The sequence below is a fragment of the Thermobia domestica genome, chromosome 16 (assembly GCF_964235325.1).
Source record: "Thermobia domestica chromosome 16, izTheDome1.hap1.1, whole genome shotgun sequence".
In the NCBI taxonomy this organism is placed as follows: domain Eukaryota; kingdom Metazoa; phylum Arthropoda; class Insecta; order Zygentoma; family Lepismatidae; genus Thermobia; species Thermobia domestica.
In genome coordinates, this window is record NC_137469.1 from 16528360 (window position 1) to 16547885 (window position 19526).

At 34.3% G+C, this 19526-nt stretch overlaps 1 protein-coding gene across 1 annotated transcript in view; it reads left to right on the forward strand.

The window, feature by feature from the left end:
• LOC145672928 (very long chain fatty acid elongase AAEL008004-like) overlaps positions 1 to 19526 on the forward strand; it is a 104117-nt gene that overhangs the window by 72104 nt on the left and 12487 nt on the right. The window contains exons 5-8 of the mRNA XM_081742146.1: positions 2402 to 2458; positions 6137 to 6242; positions 8236 to 8372; positions 16427 to 16591. Of these exons, the coding sequence (XP_081598272.1) occupies positions 2402 to 2458; positions 6137 to 6242; positions 8236 to 8372; positions 16427 to 16591 (465 nt within the window). The remainder of the gene's footprint in view (positions 1 to 2401; positions 2459 to 6136; positions 6243 to 8235; positions 8373 to 16426; positions 16592 to 19526) is intronic.

The following is a 19526-nucleotide window of genomic DNA, read 5'->3' on the forward strand; positions in this document are numbered from 1 at the left end:
AAGCTACTATAACCGACTAATTCAAATATCAATCTGGTCTGATGCAACAAATTTTAACGCATATAAAATATAAATCAAAAGAACGCTTTAATCAAAGAGGATTGATGACTCTGGTTAAATATGGACAAGAGTAATGACTGGTCAAGGATCTGCTATCTAAATACCACTTTCCATATTCCAAACTTTGGATAAAACACACATGAACTTCAAGCTAAAGTTGGATGATTAGTTGATTAACAGGGCTTTCGACATCGAAATTAAACTATCAGCTATTTAAAAAAAAAAAAAAAAAAAAAAAAATCGTAAATATTCCGTAATGTAATTAAGTTCAGAAAACGTGCAGATTGAAGTGGTGTAGACAAGATGATTTTCAGGTAAGTAATGCAACCGAAAACCTTAAAACCGTTTCAACCATTAACCAAAATGGTCAGTATCGTAGTATAAAGGACAGAAGAAAAAATTTATGCATTGTGTTATCCGTAGGTGTTCTTCCATGAAAATAAAATATTATTTTCGATTAATTTTTACACCACCCTTCAAACATATTTATATAGATTTTTAACCCCCCAAATATTTCAATGACGCTGTTTGTGTCATAAACCCCCTTTTGGGCACCCCTGATTGAGGTACCTATCAATATCCTATAAAACCCTATCAAACATTCTGTTAACAAGATTGAGCCCATACGCAGAAGGAATTATTGGATATTATCAGTGCGCATTTAGACGAAATCGATCAACTATCGACCAGCTATTTACCATTAGTCAAACACTCGAAAAAATGGGAATACAATACCCCGGTACATCAATTATTTACTGATTTTAGAAAGGCATACGACTCGGTTAGGAGAGAAACATTGTACGTACAACTTCTTACAGAGTTTGAATACCAAAAAAGATAATTAGATTAATTAAGATATGTTTAAAGTAATCCCAAAGTAAATTTCAGATAGGAAAAATTCTTGTCCACGAGCTTTCACGTTGAGAATGGCCTGAAACGAGGAGATGTGTTGTCGCCATTATTATTCAACTTTGGTCTGGAGTACGCTATACGGAAAATCAAAGATAGCAACCAGCGCTTAGAGCTGAATGGTATTTACCAGGTTATAGCGTATGCTGATGATGTAAATTTAATAAGGGATGATAGAAGAAAAATAGAAGAAATGTAAAGACTTTATTAAACGTTGTAGAAATATGGATTTGGAAATAAGGGATATGGGTCGAAGAATTTGAAGCTTAAAATATATAAAACTGTGCAGTTGAATATTGTATTGTACGGTTGTCGATAATTATGCATATTGTACTGTACGGTTGTGAAACATACTCACTCACTTTGAGGAATAAACACAGATTGGAAGTATTTAAAAATAAAATCCTAAGGTGAATATTCAGACTCAAGACGGACGGGGATGGTGAATGGCGAAACTTCATAACGAGGAATGGTGAATGGCGAAACTTCATAACGAGGAACAGTGAATGGCGAAACTTCATAACGAGGAATGGGAATGGCGAAACTTCATAACGAGGAATGGGGATGGCGAAACTTCATAACGAGGAATGGGGAATGGCGAAACTTCATAACGAGGAACTGACGGTTTACTTAACATTATTGTTAGGGTCATTAATTCTAGTAGGTTCATGTAGAGAGGTCATGTATTCAGAATAGAAGAAATTAGAAAAACGCTTTTTAAAAAAATTAACTTGAAAACCCTATAGTGAAAAACCATTAGGAAGACCTAGGCAAAGATGTGAGGACAATATTAAGATGGATCTCACAGAAATAGGGATACAAAGTAGGAACTGGATTCAGCTGGGTAAGGGCAAAAGTCAATGGAGAGCTTTTCTGAATGCGGCCTTGAATCTCAGTATTTCCGTACGCCATAGAGTTAATTAGTTAGAAAACAGGGTACGATTATCTCTGAATATTGAGGTTCAAAGCTTGAAAGTAGGGTTACCAAGTTCTGAAAAATACAATTATCAGTACTCACCCATAATCTTCAAAATGGATGAAGAATAATTGTATTTTGAGCCTGACAAAAAATACTGATCAGCTGGTGAAATGTCTGTCAGTTGGCAACCATACTTGAAAGTTCAGACTTAAAAATCTTGCTGGTATTTTCTGTTAGTCTGTTAAACTTTACAAGTAAACAAGTCAGAATTGGAACTTTTTTTGCTGGTTGTAGCATATATTATTATCAAGGATTTACTAGCAATTTCCAAAATAGTAATAGTATTAATAAAGTTTTAACAGCAAGAAATTTTAACCTGGGAAAGAATGTTAACTTCCAAATATAACAAACATCGTGTAGTTGTAAAATAATACAATAATATTTTTTTTCTGACGTATTAATAATAGAATTTAATAAATGTTTAATAAAGTATTTCTTTTATTTCTTTGACAGATGGCTCGAGGAACTTGGTGGTACTTCATGGCTAAACTAACAGAATTATTAGACACTGTAAGTATTTTGAAAATAAGTTCATAGTTCAGAGTATTCTGTATGACTCATGAGCTGCTTAACACTAGTACTTTACTCTTTCATCACTGACTACTGTAGCAGCTACCTAATATGAATAGTGCATGTGCTTCTCTGGATTGACTAGTGTAGCTACTACGTAATGGGTACACTTCCCATTCTTACTCTGCATTGACTAGTGTAGTTACTACATAATGGGTACACTTCCCATTCTTACTCTGCATTGACTAGTGTAGCTACTACGTAACGGGTTCACTTCCCATTCTTAATCTGTATTGACTAGTGTAGTTACTACATAATGGGTACACTTCCCATTCTTACTCTGCATTGACTAGTGTAGTAGCCACTTAGAGGATACACTACATACACTTCTCTGTATGTAATATAAATAAAACAAAACCATGGCTTGTAATAAATGGAAATAGACACAAAGTGATCATATTATACAGACTATTATTAAATACTACCTTAACTCCCTGTAAACGCAAATCAGGAAATCAGATACAAATATATGTTGGTGTAAAAAAGGCAGATTCAATAGATCATATTATTTTTACATGTTAGATAGTCGTAAAAGATAGATCGTATATGTTGGGGAAAATGTATAAACATCTAGGATATAGACCTTTTTCAGTTAAAAACATTCTAGCTATTAAATCACTGGAATTTAATCTTTTGATGATTGAATTCATACAGATAAATGACATTCATCTATATATATAAAAGAAACTCAGATGAAGTATCTAGCGAAAGTACACATGAATATATTTTTTAAAAAATCATTTTACCATATACACAAACAACTTTAAAATTTGGTAAATACTTCCAAATATATCCAAAATTCTATACATGAAAAGCTTAAAATTAAAAAATGAAATTACAAACATAATAATAATTAAGATACAACTCAGAAATATCAAAAAAAGAGAGCATATAAACCAAATCTTTTTCAAGGATTTTTTGGACACAAAGAACTTCAGAGGTATTTAAATATATATTGTATTGTCATGTAGAGGTCTTACAACAATTCCATTCTATAACAAAGATAGTGCAATAGAGAACTTAGTTAACAAGGCTGCCTCCTTATCATTATTAAAACCCGAGAAAGGGTTGAAGTTTAAGATGAATATTTTCTGTATTGATTAGTATACTGAACTTACAATTCTTGCTCTTCATTGACTAGCGTAGTAGCTCTTAACGGCAACACTTCTTATACTTACTCTTTGTTGACTAGTGTAGTAGCTACTTAATGGTAAAAGCTATGTTTATTCTGCAATAACTCGTGTAGTAGCTACGTAACGGTTACAAATAGATAAGTCAAGCATGACGTATTTTCGCAGTATTTCCGGTGGTTTCCGAACACATGAGCCACATACGGAACTTACAATAATAATGTTCTGTATTAGCTTATAAATATTATAATAAAAAATAGAATTGCAATTTTTCGTTTACATTTCCGAAAGAAGAATCTTTAAAGAGCAAATGAGTCAAGATAAAGCTGGTAAGACAACGTATTTACATGAAAAAAAAAAAAAAAAGATGAAACACAACACACATCGGTTTATAGTTTGTTTACCCAGCAGACATATTGTTGAGAACCGAAAATATGTTTTTTTGGAATCTTGCACTTAAGTTGACAGCGGAAGTAGCAAAATTACTTGACTCATCCATTCCTATGCTTATTCTTCATTGACTAGCGTAGTAGAGCTTAGCACAACATTACCTATGCTTACTCTTACTTTCGTTGTTCCCGTTAAATATTCATTCTTGCCATCCTAGGAGTCTTTCGTTTGTTACAGATAAGAAATCTGATTACAAATGTTCTTTTTTTTATTTTCTTTTATGTGTGCATATTACTTGTCTGTAAATAGTATTTCAGATTTAAGAATTTCTTACTAAGTAACATTTTCTTGTAGGGATAAATTTAGAATAAAGGGTTCTGTTGGAATGAATGTTTTTCGCCTATTACAATGCGTATTGAAAACAGTTTGGAAACAAATTATTATTATTATTATTATTATTATTATTATTATTATTATTATTATTATTATTATTATTATTATTATTATTATTATTATTATTAAGTATTCTGCCTTTCGGCAGGTCCTGGACTAATGAGGATTTTTTTTCTTCTTAATTTTCAGTGTGGATCTGGAAATGTTTCTTCCATTTTTCTCGATTTTCAGCTTCCTCTTTGAACTCCTAATATTTTATTCTATTTTTCAAATCATCGATCACTTGTGTTCTTTTTCTTCTTATTCCTTCCATATTTCCTTTTATGGTGGTATAAAGATGACAATTTCTTCGCAAGATGTGTCCAATCCAATTGGCCTTTCTACGAAGGACGGTGGCTAGAAGCGTCCTCTTCTCTCCTATCAGTTTTAAAATATCTTTGTTTGTTATTCTCTCTGTCCATTTCATCTTCTCCATCTTCCTCCAACAAGATATTTCGAAGCTTTCTAAATCTTTCTTCTCTAACTTCCGTTATGTAAGTATCTGAATTATACAGTCCAATGCTCCAGATATAGAACTTGACCAATTTCTTCCGTAGTCCAATAGCTACATCATTACTTCCAAAATTTCAGGGGGCTATAAAAAAAGTATAAGAAAGAAGAAATATTTATACAAAAATGAATAACTCTGATGTATACAGATAGTCATAAGCAAAACTGGGGTTGCGATCCCTCAATGGTAGAGTGGTATATGGGGTCCCTGGTTTGATACTATCTCGCGTCAAATGGTTTTTGGTGGTGGACAAACACCATGTACAAGAGTTTTCTTGGAGGTTCTCTCCTTTCTTCATTCCACTATTTCATTCATTCTTGTCATCACCGTCCCCTTTAGCCTATACAAAATAAACATGGGACGTAAAACTTCAAAATTCAATTTCATTTAATTTTCTAACCAAAACTACAGATAATGTAAGGTAAAATGCTTTTTGTTTTCCGTTTCTATAAATTAGGATATTTAAACTGCTGTCAAACTCTCAACAATTTGTGTAAATCCCTTCGAGACAAAAGCGTTCAGGAGCTTGAAAGATTTACGTCGAAGGTTGTTCTTCACTCACTAGCGTAGCAGTAGTTATTAACGGAAAAATTACCTTCGGTTACTCTCCATTGACTAGTACGATAGTTATTTGGTAGAAACAACGTGCACTGATTAATGTAGTAGCTATTTATATGAAACATTATGCTTCTCTACATTGAGTAGAGTTCGAGATAAGATGGCGTCAGGATTCGGTGGACTGTTTTGAACTCCCATTTCGTGCAATTATTTTATTTAATACAACTGATATTTTAGATTCATTTTCTTTTGTATTTCATTTTTATAATGTGTGAACATACCTGACGTCAATGTATGTACTATATTCAACTTATTTACTTTGTAACAGCATATCATTTAGTGCAGACGATTTCGAGCTTATGTCCGCGCCATTTTGGTTGCGATGTATGCTCTGACTAAAGATATTTAGTGAAAAATATCATTTAATACGATTTTTCAACTTTGGGACAATAATAGTGCAATTGTAGACTTGGCCAAAGTGCTGCGACTGTAATAATGAAAATACATCCTGGTTAATGAATGTATGAATTCTCTATATTTACTAGTTATTTACAAAAAAAAAAGTATGCTTATATTAATTTTTTTCTTCTTTTGTAGGTATTCTTCGTATTAAGGAAGAAGAACAATCAAGTGACATTTCTTCACATATATCATCATACAGTGATGCCTATGATCTCTTGGGGAGTGACTAAATACTTTCCTGGTAAGCAGAAAGATAAAAAGTTCGGAAAAGACAAACAAATCTGTTAGTTAACAGTATATTTTGCTACATATATAGTACAGAAATGAGTGATTTCTTCCAGAAAAAACTAAAAAAAAAAAAAACTTATTAATGACTACGAACGATATACGAACGTTACCATTAACAATATTTTTTTACGTTAAAAGATTAGGAGGTTACATAACCCTGCAACCTAAGACAACAACCGCACCTAGAAAATTATATACTGTAGTACGTATTCTGCCATCTTGGTCAGAAATTAGGGACATACACAAGGGGGGGGGGGCTCCTAGTTTTAACCTCTCCCTAAACAAGATATTATGCAAAAATAAGCATTTACCATATTAAGATACAGTATGTACAGCAACACTTGGAGTGATATAAACTTGGGAATTTGAACTTCCCCATCTACTTCTTCCTTAAGAGCCTGAATTATTATAAATAATACAAAATTTACTATTTTTCTTTTCCTTGTTTTTCATAACTGAAAAGACATAATGAAATGTAACTTACCACAATCATAGGTAATGTTAGGCTATTCTACAACACAAAATATGAACCAAAAGAATATTCAGTGTTGCCGTCCATAGAAATTACAGCGTTGCCAGAATAACAACTCCCCCAAAATTCAAGTTGCGGCAGCGACTAGAGGAACAAACTTAAATGCATTTGATTACTTATCATGTTGTCTTGGTATCCTGTGAACTACTTTTTAAACAACATTATTATTTAATTTTAATAACTGTGTATGTTAAAACTATTACAAACTAAGTACAACTATTATTTAAAATGTAGTTCACAGGATACCAACACAACATGATACGTAATCAAATGCAGTTGAGTTCGTTCCTCTAGTCGCTGCCTTAACTTAGATTTTGGGGGAATTGTTATTTTGGCCGAGGCCGCGGTGGCTCAGTGTTAGAGCGTTCACCTCTGGTGCTTGGGGTCCCGTGTTCGATTCCAGCCCCCGGCAAGTGAACTTTGTGGTGGACAAACACCGTGTGCGTGGGTTTCCTCGGGGTTCTCCCGTTTCGTCCCACTTTCATTCATTACTCATCATCACCGTCTTCTTTAGCATAACCGTAGGACGTAAAACTCAAAGGTTTCATTTCATTTCATTTCATTTGTTATTTTGGCAACACTGAAAATTCTTCAGTTAATATTTTCTGTTGTAGAATAAGTTATATCTATCTATGATTGTGATAAGTTATCTATGATTGTGATAAGTTACATTTCATTATCTCCTTTCATTTGTGAAAACAAGCAAAAGAAAATGGTTAATTTTGTATTGTTTTTAGTAAGCCAGGCTCTTAATGTAGTTCTGTGTTAAATTAATTTAATTCTGTGTTAAAACGGTGAAAATACTTACAGTGCAGACAGACCAATGACTCAAGCCACGGTCACAATTTTATAATTGTTTGTTCACATAAAAATACAGTAGAGTGTCGATTATCCGAACGTCGGTCAACCGAACAACCGCTTAACCGAACTGTGTACTCGCTCGCACCTGTTACTCTCCCACCCTACCGTCCATCATCTCCCTCACTCCCAAACCAAGTTTCCCACAGTAGTCGCCGCACTGAGCCACCGCTGGCGGAACATTGCTTCTAATGGGGGCCTTCATAAGGCGCTGCTGACCGGCCAAGCCGCCAGTCGCGGTGTTTCAACAATCAGTACACTTCTGTCGGTGGCACTGGCTGTAGAAGTAGCGGCAGTATCAAAGCTGTTCACAGCAACAGCTGCGCCAGCTTAGAGTTGAGGCGTGCCGCTCCGCGCATGGCAAATAAACATGTACAGTTCGATTATCTGAACAAACCAGTTTTCCGAGCACCCATGTCCCCCAATTACTTCGGATAATCGACGCTCTACTGTAATATATTTTCTTGTCGATTTATTTATTTCTAGATTCAATTGTAGCTTATTTGTAATTTGAATGAATTTAATGAAAATTGTTGCTCACTCTTGTTTTTCCTAGGTGGACACGGCACTTTCATTGGAGTCGTAAATTCCTTTGTACATATTGTCATGTATTTCTACTACATGTTGGCTGCCATGGGACCAAAATACCAAAGGTGGTGCTGGTGGAAAAAGTACATCACGACACTACAAATGGTAATGTATTAATTACATGCAGTAAATTTATGCATCTTCTTAATTACATCTAATATGCTTATTGACGTGTTTAAGGTTTAAATGAACAAAGGATGATTCAGGGTACTTGAGAAATTTCGAATTATCCCCAGATTTATGATAACTTCTGTTATCATACAGTAGTGTTGTCTTGGACCACATATTTAGGTCCTATAACAGGCATTTAAGCCCGATTCTTTTTATTGGTCAAGTCAAGCATGGACCAAAGAACACCCCAAATACGTTTTGGACCTGGATGGTCAACTTGGCGGCGTTAAGTGGGGACGGAGGACCTTGACTTTTTCTTTTTCTTAAGACAAATTTTTAAAAAAATCACATCCATAATTTTCAAATATCAGATTGAAATTTTGCAACTTGATTTTGTGCACCTTTGAGTATTTCTTAACTTTTTTTTGAGATCTCTAGGTGAACCCGGGCCTGAGGGGCACAAATATTCCGAGGGGTATTTTTTTTTCAGAAAAAAAAAACCGTTTTTTCCCGAATTTCCCGGTTCAGGTGTATGATACGGACATGTGAGTGGTATCGTTGGAAAGGGCGCGTCATACTGAAGAAAATGACGTTTGAACCATGACCCTAGGCCAAATGCTAATGACGCAGTAAATTTTTAGAATATATATATATATATATATAAATGGGTCACCTTCAGATTTTCAAAAAAATTCTGCCCTTTGTTTTCAAAATATCAGATTAAAATTTTGCACACGCATTATGTACATAACTACGTATTTTTCAAGGGAGTTTCAGATCCCTACGTGAAATCAGATTTGGACCAGAAGGACTTAAAAATTTTGAAATTTTTTTGGGGGGAAACTCCTGATTTTCCCCGTTCCTGATGCATAATACCGACAAGTATGTGGTACTATTGGAAAGGATGTTCTATTCTATATATATATAAAGTAGGTATGAACCGTGATCCTAAGGTAAATAGTAAGGAAGCAGCAGCTGTTTGACTGAAAATCTAAAATTTACCTCGAAAAGTGGAAATCCTAAAAAGGGCTTGCGTATTATAGTGCTGCCAAAAGGTCTTGAGCCGTGGCAAAAATGTGAACTAAAGCTCACACCCGCTACACACCCACGCGTTGAGCCAATAAAGGTTCAGCTGTTGCTAAGCGAGAGAGCTTTAGCGAAAGGGAGTGGAATTCCTTCAGCCGATAGCATCGCTTGGAATGGAAGACTAAGTGTCAAGATAATGCGGTATATCTATAGGAATTATTATAGATCAGACTTCAATTACTTTCTTAATAATTTCAAACCAAAAATTAAAAAAAAAGAAAGAAAGAAAATGTATTCGAGAGTAACGCTTCAAGTTTCTACAATGATGCAAATGTCCGAGTATTAACGAAACTTTGTAGGCATTAATAGTAAGTCACACCTATGCTACACCAATCTTCGTGAGATACGCTCTTGATTTCTGCACTGAATACTTGATCATCTCCTCGTCCCCATTAACCTAGATTTCCTTTTCGTATTTTAAATGGATTTGTTGACAACCCCAACGATATTTTCATTGGAATCATGAATTCCTTTGCTTGTTTCACTCTCTGAAGCAGAAAGTAATCTCATGTTTCCAAAGCCAGTTAATTAGGGGGATGCGGCAACAATTGCACTTTGGTTTAGTATAAACTATTTAAGTAGTTGTATGGGAGGTTACGTTACCGTGGTGAAACAAGACTTTCCTGTACTTGGTTGCTGTTTATGCAATTTCTCGAAAACGAAGAAAACGGAAAACGGACTTACATCACAAACCATGGTATTTTCCTTTGTGTTTCAAAACGAACTATTTTCACCAAACATGAAATTCTGAGAAAATCAGCAACCACCCTTCTTTCCTACACTGTTGACATCCGACTTCAGGTGGGCTGGAACTTTCTTCATAGCCCAGGATGTCGACTAGTTCTTGTCTTCAGGTCAAAATGGTGTAATCACGTTCCTCGCATGCAGGGGCGGCGATTACGGGGAACAAGAGGGGGGCAGTCTTCCCCGATGTTTTTGAAATGGCCCATTAATGTACATAGTTTCATTTCGAAATGTAAAGTTTTTGTGTGTGTTACTGGTTCATAGAAAAAATTGTCATATAATATCTGCTGTTGCGTGAGGACGTATTGGTTATTTGCCTTCCCGTGGAGTTACGAAAGCTGCAAGAATTGCGTTTTAATTCCAAGTCAAATCAATCAATATTGCAATTGTGTATTTTTTTAAATGTCGTAGCATATGCTTATAGTGTTTACCCTTTCATTTTCTAAGAGTAATAACATGCATTTAATAGCACGTGTGAAATTAAAAATATAAATTGTTCATTAATCCCCAATTTCAATGCAACTTCTACAAAACAAACCTCATTATTCATTACTATGATTAATATTATCCTTTCTATTTATTTGTTTTGCAAATTTGTTATTAAATAATCTGATCACACAATTTTCCAGACAGAATATTAAGATGTTCGTGAGCAAGGAATCAAATCTCTTCTTACACCTTCGTTGTTTAAGAGTACAAAGGGCTAGTACCTACTTGCGTTGCTCTTTTTAATATTCTTAATAAAATGTGAAATATGATATACAATATTTTAACTGAAAAAGATAGTATCCTATTAGTTATACAACTTTTCGTCAAAGAAAGCGTTAGAAACAACCAGAAAAACTAACACTGATGTACAAATGTTCAGATCATGTATTGTCCCCCACTTTTAACGTCCAATCGCCGCCACTGCTTGCATGTCACCAGTTCAAACAGTACTCTTGATTTTCATGCATTGAAGTTGTCCATCCATGAACTGGTATCATTTCATCCCTTGCATTCTTGTGTCTTTGTCAACATGTTGATGTGCTAGCATTTCCCCCCCCCCCCCTTACTTCTTCCATTTAATGTTTAACCTTTAAATATGCCTGCAATATCGTGTTCAATCTTGTCGATCCAATTTTCAGCTCTTCCTGTAACTCCTGTAGCTTGATCTTGAGGTTTCTCTGTTTAGGTGTTTCATAGGTACAATTAGATTAGATTAGATTAGGTTAGATTTATTAATCACTCTGTAGACCATTTTACATGTACGTTTGTACAAAATGGTATAAAAATAGAACTCAGTGTTTAAAATGGATACAATACTTATTGTTAGAACAAATACAATGCTCTTGTTTTAACAACTTGTAAAAAAAAATTGATCAAACCAATTCTACAAACTATATAACAACTATATATATATGGACTTTATTGCTATTTTAATTGTCGTATACATGTGTATGTTTGTATCTGATATATACAATATGGATTTAATTATTTTTCGAAATTGCACAATGTTTTCAGGAATCTCCACTGTTGCAAGCCGTCCATTTCTGTGTTCATAATATAGACTTTGCCTACTATTACAGAATTTTCGAAACAAGTTATGTCTCTCATTTTGGCTAAGTAGCTAATACGAGTGATTTCTAGGCGTGTAGTCCCGAGTTCCGGGAGAATTTGTGGTGGATGCAATCCAAAGCAGTGGTTCGGATTTCACGTTAAATTGTAGGTCCCATCCAATATAACCTTGCTGCTGAAAATCAATCAAAATCAGTTACAAACAGTTTATTTAGTTAGTTCAGAGATATCAAATCCATGTCACACATGATCATTAACAATTACTGGCATCTAAGCCCACTTTAAGATCATATATTATTACACGGAACCCAGTTTCATGGAGCCTGCGGAAGGGTGCTATCGTACAGACTATTGTTTTCAAGCTAAGGTTTACCCGAGAGTGCACAAATATGCACAGCTAGAATCAGCTCGTCAGGTATAAGTCTATAATACATCAAAGCTAAGATTTGTATTATTTTCCGATGTCAATTCCAAAAGATTCCGACATGATCATCAGGTATATTGAAAACAAAATAATGGCAATCTTTCGGATATGAGCTCAGTTTCAAGTGTAAAAAGCAGGGAAGAAAGAAATTTAGGGCTATTTGTTAACGATTTATTATTCGCATTAATACCTGGGTGTTTCTTTATAACAGTTATAGTCAAATTTATTTATGTAATATTGTATTTCGTTAGCATTACAAAGATTTTAAGAATCTCAAAATATTATAAACTTCATGTAATCTTAAATCGAACATAGGTTTTTTTTTTTAAAGCTAAAGTCAAACTTACCTTAGAATCGTAATATAAGTTACCGTACGGTTTCGATAGAATCTTCTTTCTTCTTCAGTGGTTAAATCAAAATACCAACTGTTAATGTTCTCCACATTCCATGCCACTCTAGAGAGCCAGCAATAACGCTGACCACAAATCACCTCAAAGACAGGAGTGCCATAAGCTCGGCTGGTAGATTCTGGACCCCAAAAGACTGTCCCTCCAGGAATTTTGTTTTTGTTAATATCCCATCAATACTATTTTTTTTCTTTCTTGTAGTACTGTATTAGGAAACTAGACTCTTCATAGAGATAAACTTGGCTTGAAATGCCATTTTGTCCACTATAAATTTAAACATTTCAGGGGTTGTTTTTGGCTTTTAATCCAGCGACGTACCTAGGGTAGCTGTCGCCCAAGGCAAGAACTCGCCTTAACGCTCCCCCCTTGACCAACCAAACCAAAACGCTCCCCGGTTACACCTGATAATGATATTGTACAGTAATCTCCTATTTCATTTTTTTTCAAGTGATAAAGCTTGATTGCAAAATTGCAATACGTAATTTATCTTTTAGTATATGATAAAATATCGAACTAATTAGTATTTGATTGCCAAATAATCTGAGAGTAGCATGCTTGACATATTCTTATAGTCTTATCATAATAACTGCAAATCTCAATGTTTTTGGAATTATATCGGAATGTGCATATGTGTAGAATGAATCAACAGTCTGTTGCTTTAGAATAGAATATTGTAAAATTCTCTCTATTTATGTAGAGTAGAGCAATTATAGTACACGGGAGATTTGGACTTTCCCATCACCTTTTATTATAAAAGATCCTCCTGAATACAGAAATATATTACAATATGTAGTTTCTTCTACTATTTTTAGGTAAGAAAGTGTAAGGAACCCAATGACTAAGCGTCGTAGGGCTTTTAGGAGAAGTATCTCTCAATTGACCAAGCGTCGTGAGAGGATAAGGTGTTCCCAATGGTCAGGCGCCGTAGGGCGTTTGGTAGTTTGATCAATCTGTAGAGATTGATGCTTCTTGAAGCGTGCTGATGTCTTTTATCCTAAAATGTCGGCTACTTTCGTTGATCTTCGTCTTGCCGACTGTTGGCGATGGTGGGCGACTCCTCTTCGGTACTGTCGTCTGCGTTGTATTTGTTTACTGCCAACACATGTAGTACATACACATGGTTACATCATGATGTGAAGACATGCGGAACCTTACAAAATTTAATTATGACAAACAGTCAAGCTCTTGACTCGAGTATTATACTCAGACATTTTGCGAATCTTTTAAATCGATGTAAGTTAAACGAAAACACAAAATCTGGGCTCTTTTTAACTTCGCGGGCTCTTTTGGCTGCAAAGGTTTTTAGAATGTCTTCAAAAGATACCTTGGAAGCTAACTTATGCTCTGTGGATATGATCCTAAGGTTGGTGAGTCGTTGTTGCCCTCTTAAATTTCTGAGGTAATTTTTTATGATCATTAGTTTACCTTTCCTTGCCTTATAGTGAAAATAAATATTTGCTCAATTTTTGCGCCCCGCAATTCGGCGCTCGGGACACAAGTCCCGTTTTGCTTCCCCTTCGTTACGTCACCATTTTAATCTCTCTCTTGAGTACGACCTTATAATTCGAGATGGTACCTAGAGACTTAACACATTGAAAGAAAAATTAACTAATTTACAGAGGTAAGGAATACTTTATAATATTTCAAATTACTGACGTAGTAATGTTCTTCAGTCAGTTTTCCTTCCATTATTTCAAGTGTAACACTAGGATATTCATCGTCAGGGGTACTCAATGGCTTAAGTTTATTTTAACAACATAATATTTTTTTTTCTGTCTTAACAATGGTAATTGAAGAATAAAGGAGGAAAAAATATGCCATCTCCCCCCCCCTACGAAATAAATTAGTTAATTTTTGGCATTTCACGTACAACAATAATTCTTCTTACCATTTCTAAAAATTTCACTGATTTTCCATTTTCTCATGCTCTTTGTTTAGAAATAATACTGTATTTGCCAAATTTCATTTCATGAAAGACCTGCGTACTTTTTTTCTTTCTTTTGTCCATTCTACTCTTCTGTTTCTTTCTCTTAGTTGTTACTTTCTTTCGTTTCTCCTATCATAATTTCGACCGTTGTTAGTTGTGATTCAAGTCGGCCGTCGTCAGTAACACCAAAACTAAGAGGAGCTGATAAAAGAAACTGGTGTTCCACACCAACTTACAAAGATATCGCCATAACGGGACATTATTTATTATAGCAAAGGAATATTTACATCGTTTAGTGATAAAGAAAGGTAAATGTTTGAATTAAAGACAATCAAGAGGGGGGAATGTAACGTATATAGGAACCACCATCTAATATGTAACGATTAACTTCTTGTTACATTTCAGCCCATAGTTCGTGTAATTATTAAAATATGTCAACTCGATCAAATTATTAAACCTTCATGAAAATTATTATTCTGTTGTCATAGCAACCAAACAAAATAGCTGTCTTCTTTCTAACAAGTCACATTATTTGATTATCAATATAAAATCAACAACATATTATATTATTATTATTTTCTTCTTCTTCTTCTTATCAAAACAATTGTGTACTTTTAAGCGCCGTTGCCCAAAATAACTACAAGAAAATGGAAGTAATTTATCCCTTATATATACAATATCGTTGTAGGAATAAGTAATCAGGGAAGTAAATAGAACAAGAGGATGCTTCCTTTTCCTTAGATTGACTGCTAAATTTTTGTGTGTATCATATCACATAAAATTCACCAGTCTGCAATTCTTGTCATTAAAACTGCAATCAGTATATTTCAGCTTCAACTTGTTTCTAAACATTTTCTTTCAGGTAAAAACGTACACAGATAAAACTGAATATTTCCATTTTTTTCTAAAATGAAATCAGTTAAGTTGAAAGCAGATTAGAAACATTTAACGTGTGTTTACAGGAACTCATTATTTTCTATGTCCTTTTCACATCACGATCTTCATCTATTATTATTATTATTATTATTATTATTATTATTATTATTATTATTATTATTATTATTATTATTATTATTATTATTATTATTATTATTATTATTATTATTATTATTATTATTATTGGTTGTTGAAGTATAAGCTCACCGTACTTCAGGACATAAGTTTATGATGTGTTTAAGTTGTTCGATAACAGTTGTAAACAGTATTAACTGATTATAAAAAGAAGAAGAAGAAGAAGAGCAGACTGAATTTTGGTAGTCTGTGTTAGTTATCGGTTAATGTTAGCTTGCATGTCGGAAGTCGTGAAAGGAATATCACGAATGTAATTTTGGTTTAGTTTCTACGTCAATAAAAAAAGATACCATTAATGCACAGCTAATTTAAGTACCCAACTTAAATTAGGTTGAATAATAATAATAATAATAATAATAATAATAATAATAATAATAATAATAATAATAATAATAATAATAATAATAATAATAATAATAATATATTTATTTATTTATTTATTTATTTATTTATTTTTAGTGTCATGAACAGCCAGATAGCAAAAATACAGCACTTAGTCATAGAACTAAGGGTTATAACACAGATCTTATATTCCTTTTAATATTAACAATACATGTGTTTCGACGATAGGAGGTTATTGTCTATCTTATAATATATACATAATTTTATGACTTGTATCTAACATGAATAATAATAATAATAATAATAATAATAATAAAACTTGTACCATTGTGTGCCCTAGAGGATGAATGTCCCAGTGCTACACACGAAATATTAAAAAAAAAAGTATGGGGAACATTACTGCGAGAGTAATTTTTAAGAAAAGGTGATTAAAATTGTTATTATTAAATGATTGAAAACCAAGATAATTAACACAATATGTTCTTTCCAGGTTCAATTCTGCATCGTCTTTATTCACTCGATGCAGCTGTTGTTCATTGAATGCAACTACCCAAAGTTTTCTGTGTTTTTCGTTCTCCCAAATGCCATTTTCTTTTTTGTGCTATTCAACGATTTTTACAAGAGCGCGTACGGAAAAAATGGAAACATAGAAAAGGTAATGTATATCCAGCACAAGAGGAAGTAATTCTTTTCTTTTTGTTTCGTATAGTATAAGTTCGAATCAATGTAGTGACAAAAGTATGTATTTCTTTTTAAATATTAACTAAATACGTATTTCCTATACTACTTTTTTTCATTAATAATAATACTTTACAATTAATGATAACACTGCTCTACAAAATGAAACTTTTTGAAAGCTGTTTTTGATTTGACACTTGATTTTATATAATTTGAGGTTGCTAATTACGAAAATGAAATTAGTTTTCCCCCATCACGTCAGGTTTTTTCACAAATCGGAAAACATGATTGCGTAAATTGTGCTATTTACACAGAAACGCTGCTAATATACAGTAACATTATGACTATATATTTCTAACAAAGGAACATTATTTTGTGTCACAACTAATCTGAACATCGATATTCTAAATAATTAAGGTCATCAGTGGCCTAACTAGGGGGCAAATGGGGTTTGTGCCCCGGGGGCCGGATTGGGAGGGCCCAAATTGGGCAAATATTTGGGGAGTGTTTTGTTTTGGTTGGTCATGGGGGGCGCTAAGGCACGTTTTTGCCCCAGGCGACAACTAGCGTATTTACGTCGCTGAAGGTCATTGATAAACAACTTATCTAAGTTTTGTCTCTGTCTTTTCACTTGGAAGCTCCTAAAACTAGACTTCCTTTTGTGAGTAGTTTGCGAATCTTCACGTACCGACGTTCCAACAGTAATCCGTCAACATTGTTGTTCTCCAACGTCCCTGATAGTGGAATTTAATTGCTTTGATGTCCTGGTGAAATCTTTCATAATGTTCTTCACTTGAATCACCGAAGTTAGAAGGAAAGCTGTCTAAATGTGAATACAAAAAATAAATCTTAAGACTCATTTTGTATCCTAAGCTTTTAAACTTCTGGTGCATATTAGACACAATGTACTTGTAGTTTTCGTCTCTGTTGTTCCCGAGAAAATTATGACACACGTCCCCGAATGCACTTCATGCTTCCTTACAACACTCTTGTCACACAATGTTCTAAGTTTGACTGATCTGAGACTTTCTTATCTAAGGACCGATGAATATTCCCTCTTTTAACGTAGCATTTGAAAGTTGTGGGAATTTTGTCACTAGACACTGGAAGCACTGTCCATCTTTATTCAGGCCTCTGACAAATTGTTCATTAGGCGCAGTTTAATATGCAAGGTGGTAATATGACTTCTGAAGGGTCTACGAGGCAGGTGTTTTTCACATTTTTACTTCCTATATTGCGGCTTTCGCTGACAATCATTTTCAGTCCAGCATTTATTGCGTTCTCTGCTGTTCCATTCACAAAATGTGGCATGGATATTTGGTGTACCCTTACTGCTGTCCAAGAGACATACATATCACCTCCAGATCGCAGCACAATAACTAATGATGATCCTCCTATTTTATTTTTTTTAAACATTTCCATATTTTCGTAAATCTCCTTTAAATGTACAGAATGAATAAAGGGTATACAGAGGGTTGTTGGCTGCTGTTGTGAAGAAGCAGACCGTTCAAACTTCTCTTGTTGGAATCAATGAATAGCCTTCATTCCTCTGCATTATAGTTCTTGCAATCACAGCTTACACAGCGCTGTTATTGCATTCCCAACGTGTAACGTGTTGTGATATCATTCAGTGCTATCAGATACAGTACATATTTTTTCAATGTTAGCAGAATGAGTAACTGCACGTCTTTTATTACAAATTCAAAGATAATCATAAGGCTATGGCATCGAAAGTATATTTTTATATTTGTAATTATAATCATTACTTCTTCCGAAATATACATTTATAGGGTTATTTTCCTCTCCCCGTCCCCTCTATTTTAATAAAACTGTACGTGATAGAGCAAAACTAACTACATTTTTGGATTTCTCAGGTCAAAAACCTTAAGAAAACGTTAATAGTTTCCAAACAGCAAAATCATTGTAGAGCAGTGTAATTGATAATATTCTACAGTATATGTTGTAACACAGTACAAATTTGATACATTTCTCAGGTGATTACATTGATAATTTATGGATGCATCTTTGTTTTCAAATTTTGGACACCATTCAATTAAGTTGTCATAATTAGCGGTATTTACAAGGGTCCAGTGGCGTAGCAGCTGCCCCCGCAACCCCCGCAGTGCGGGGGGGCCCCGAGGTATAGGGGGCCCCGAAGTCTTGCTATGAGTAAAGATTTAAAGAAGTAGAACTTCAATCTTACTTCTATCAGCTTTAAAACTAGTGCCCTTTCTCTATACTTTGCGGGGGGGGGGGGGGGGCGCAAAAGTGTGCTACGCCGCTGCAAGGGTCCACATGGATATAGCATTTAGGGTCAGGTTGCCCACAGGCATTTATTTATTTATTATTTTTTTAGAAGGATCTTCTTTAATTTTATTATTGAATTTATTATATGCAGAATTATAATAGTGTGTATATTCAGCTGCGTATACAGTAATTATAGCGTAAGGATGTATGTTAGTACCATTCATAAGGGTTCATAGCAGGTCTGCAACCAGAGGGGGGCTAGGGGGAGCCTGACCCTCCCTAAACTTATCGTGGTCCCTCCCTACCTCAATACAAAATGCACAATTTAGATATTTGTAAGAGAATTTTTAATGACTCCCCCCCCTAACATATTCATGGTCCCCCAAACTTCTGTGGCTGGTTTCGAGCCTGAATCAAACAGAAATAATTAATTTTTGCTACAATTGAACCTTTATTAGAAGGCCAGTTCGAAACCTTAATTTTTAAATATCCAAAAGTGTCCGTTACATATTTGTTTTTCACAGAAAATGATGTGTTACCTATAGATTTTATTCATTTTTTAAATCTTATTACAGAGCCGGATTAAGGGAGGTTTAGGGGGACGGGCCACGGGCTTTCAGATGGATGGGGGCCTTCGCTCTGAGCAAAATCTCAGCTGGCTGTCT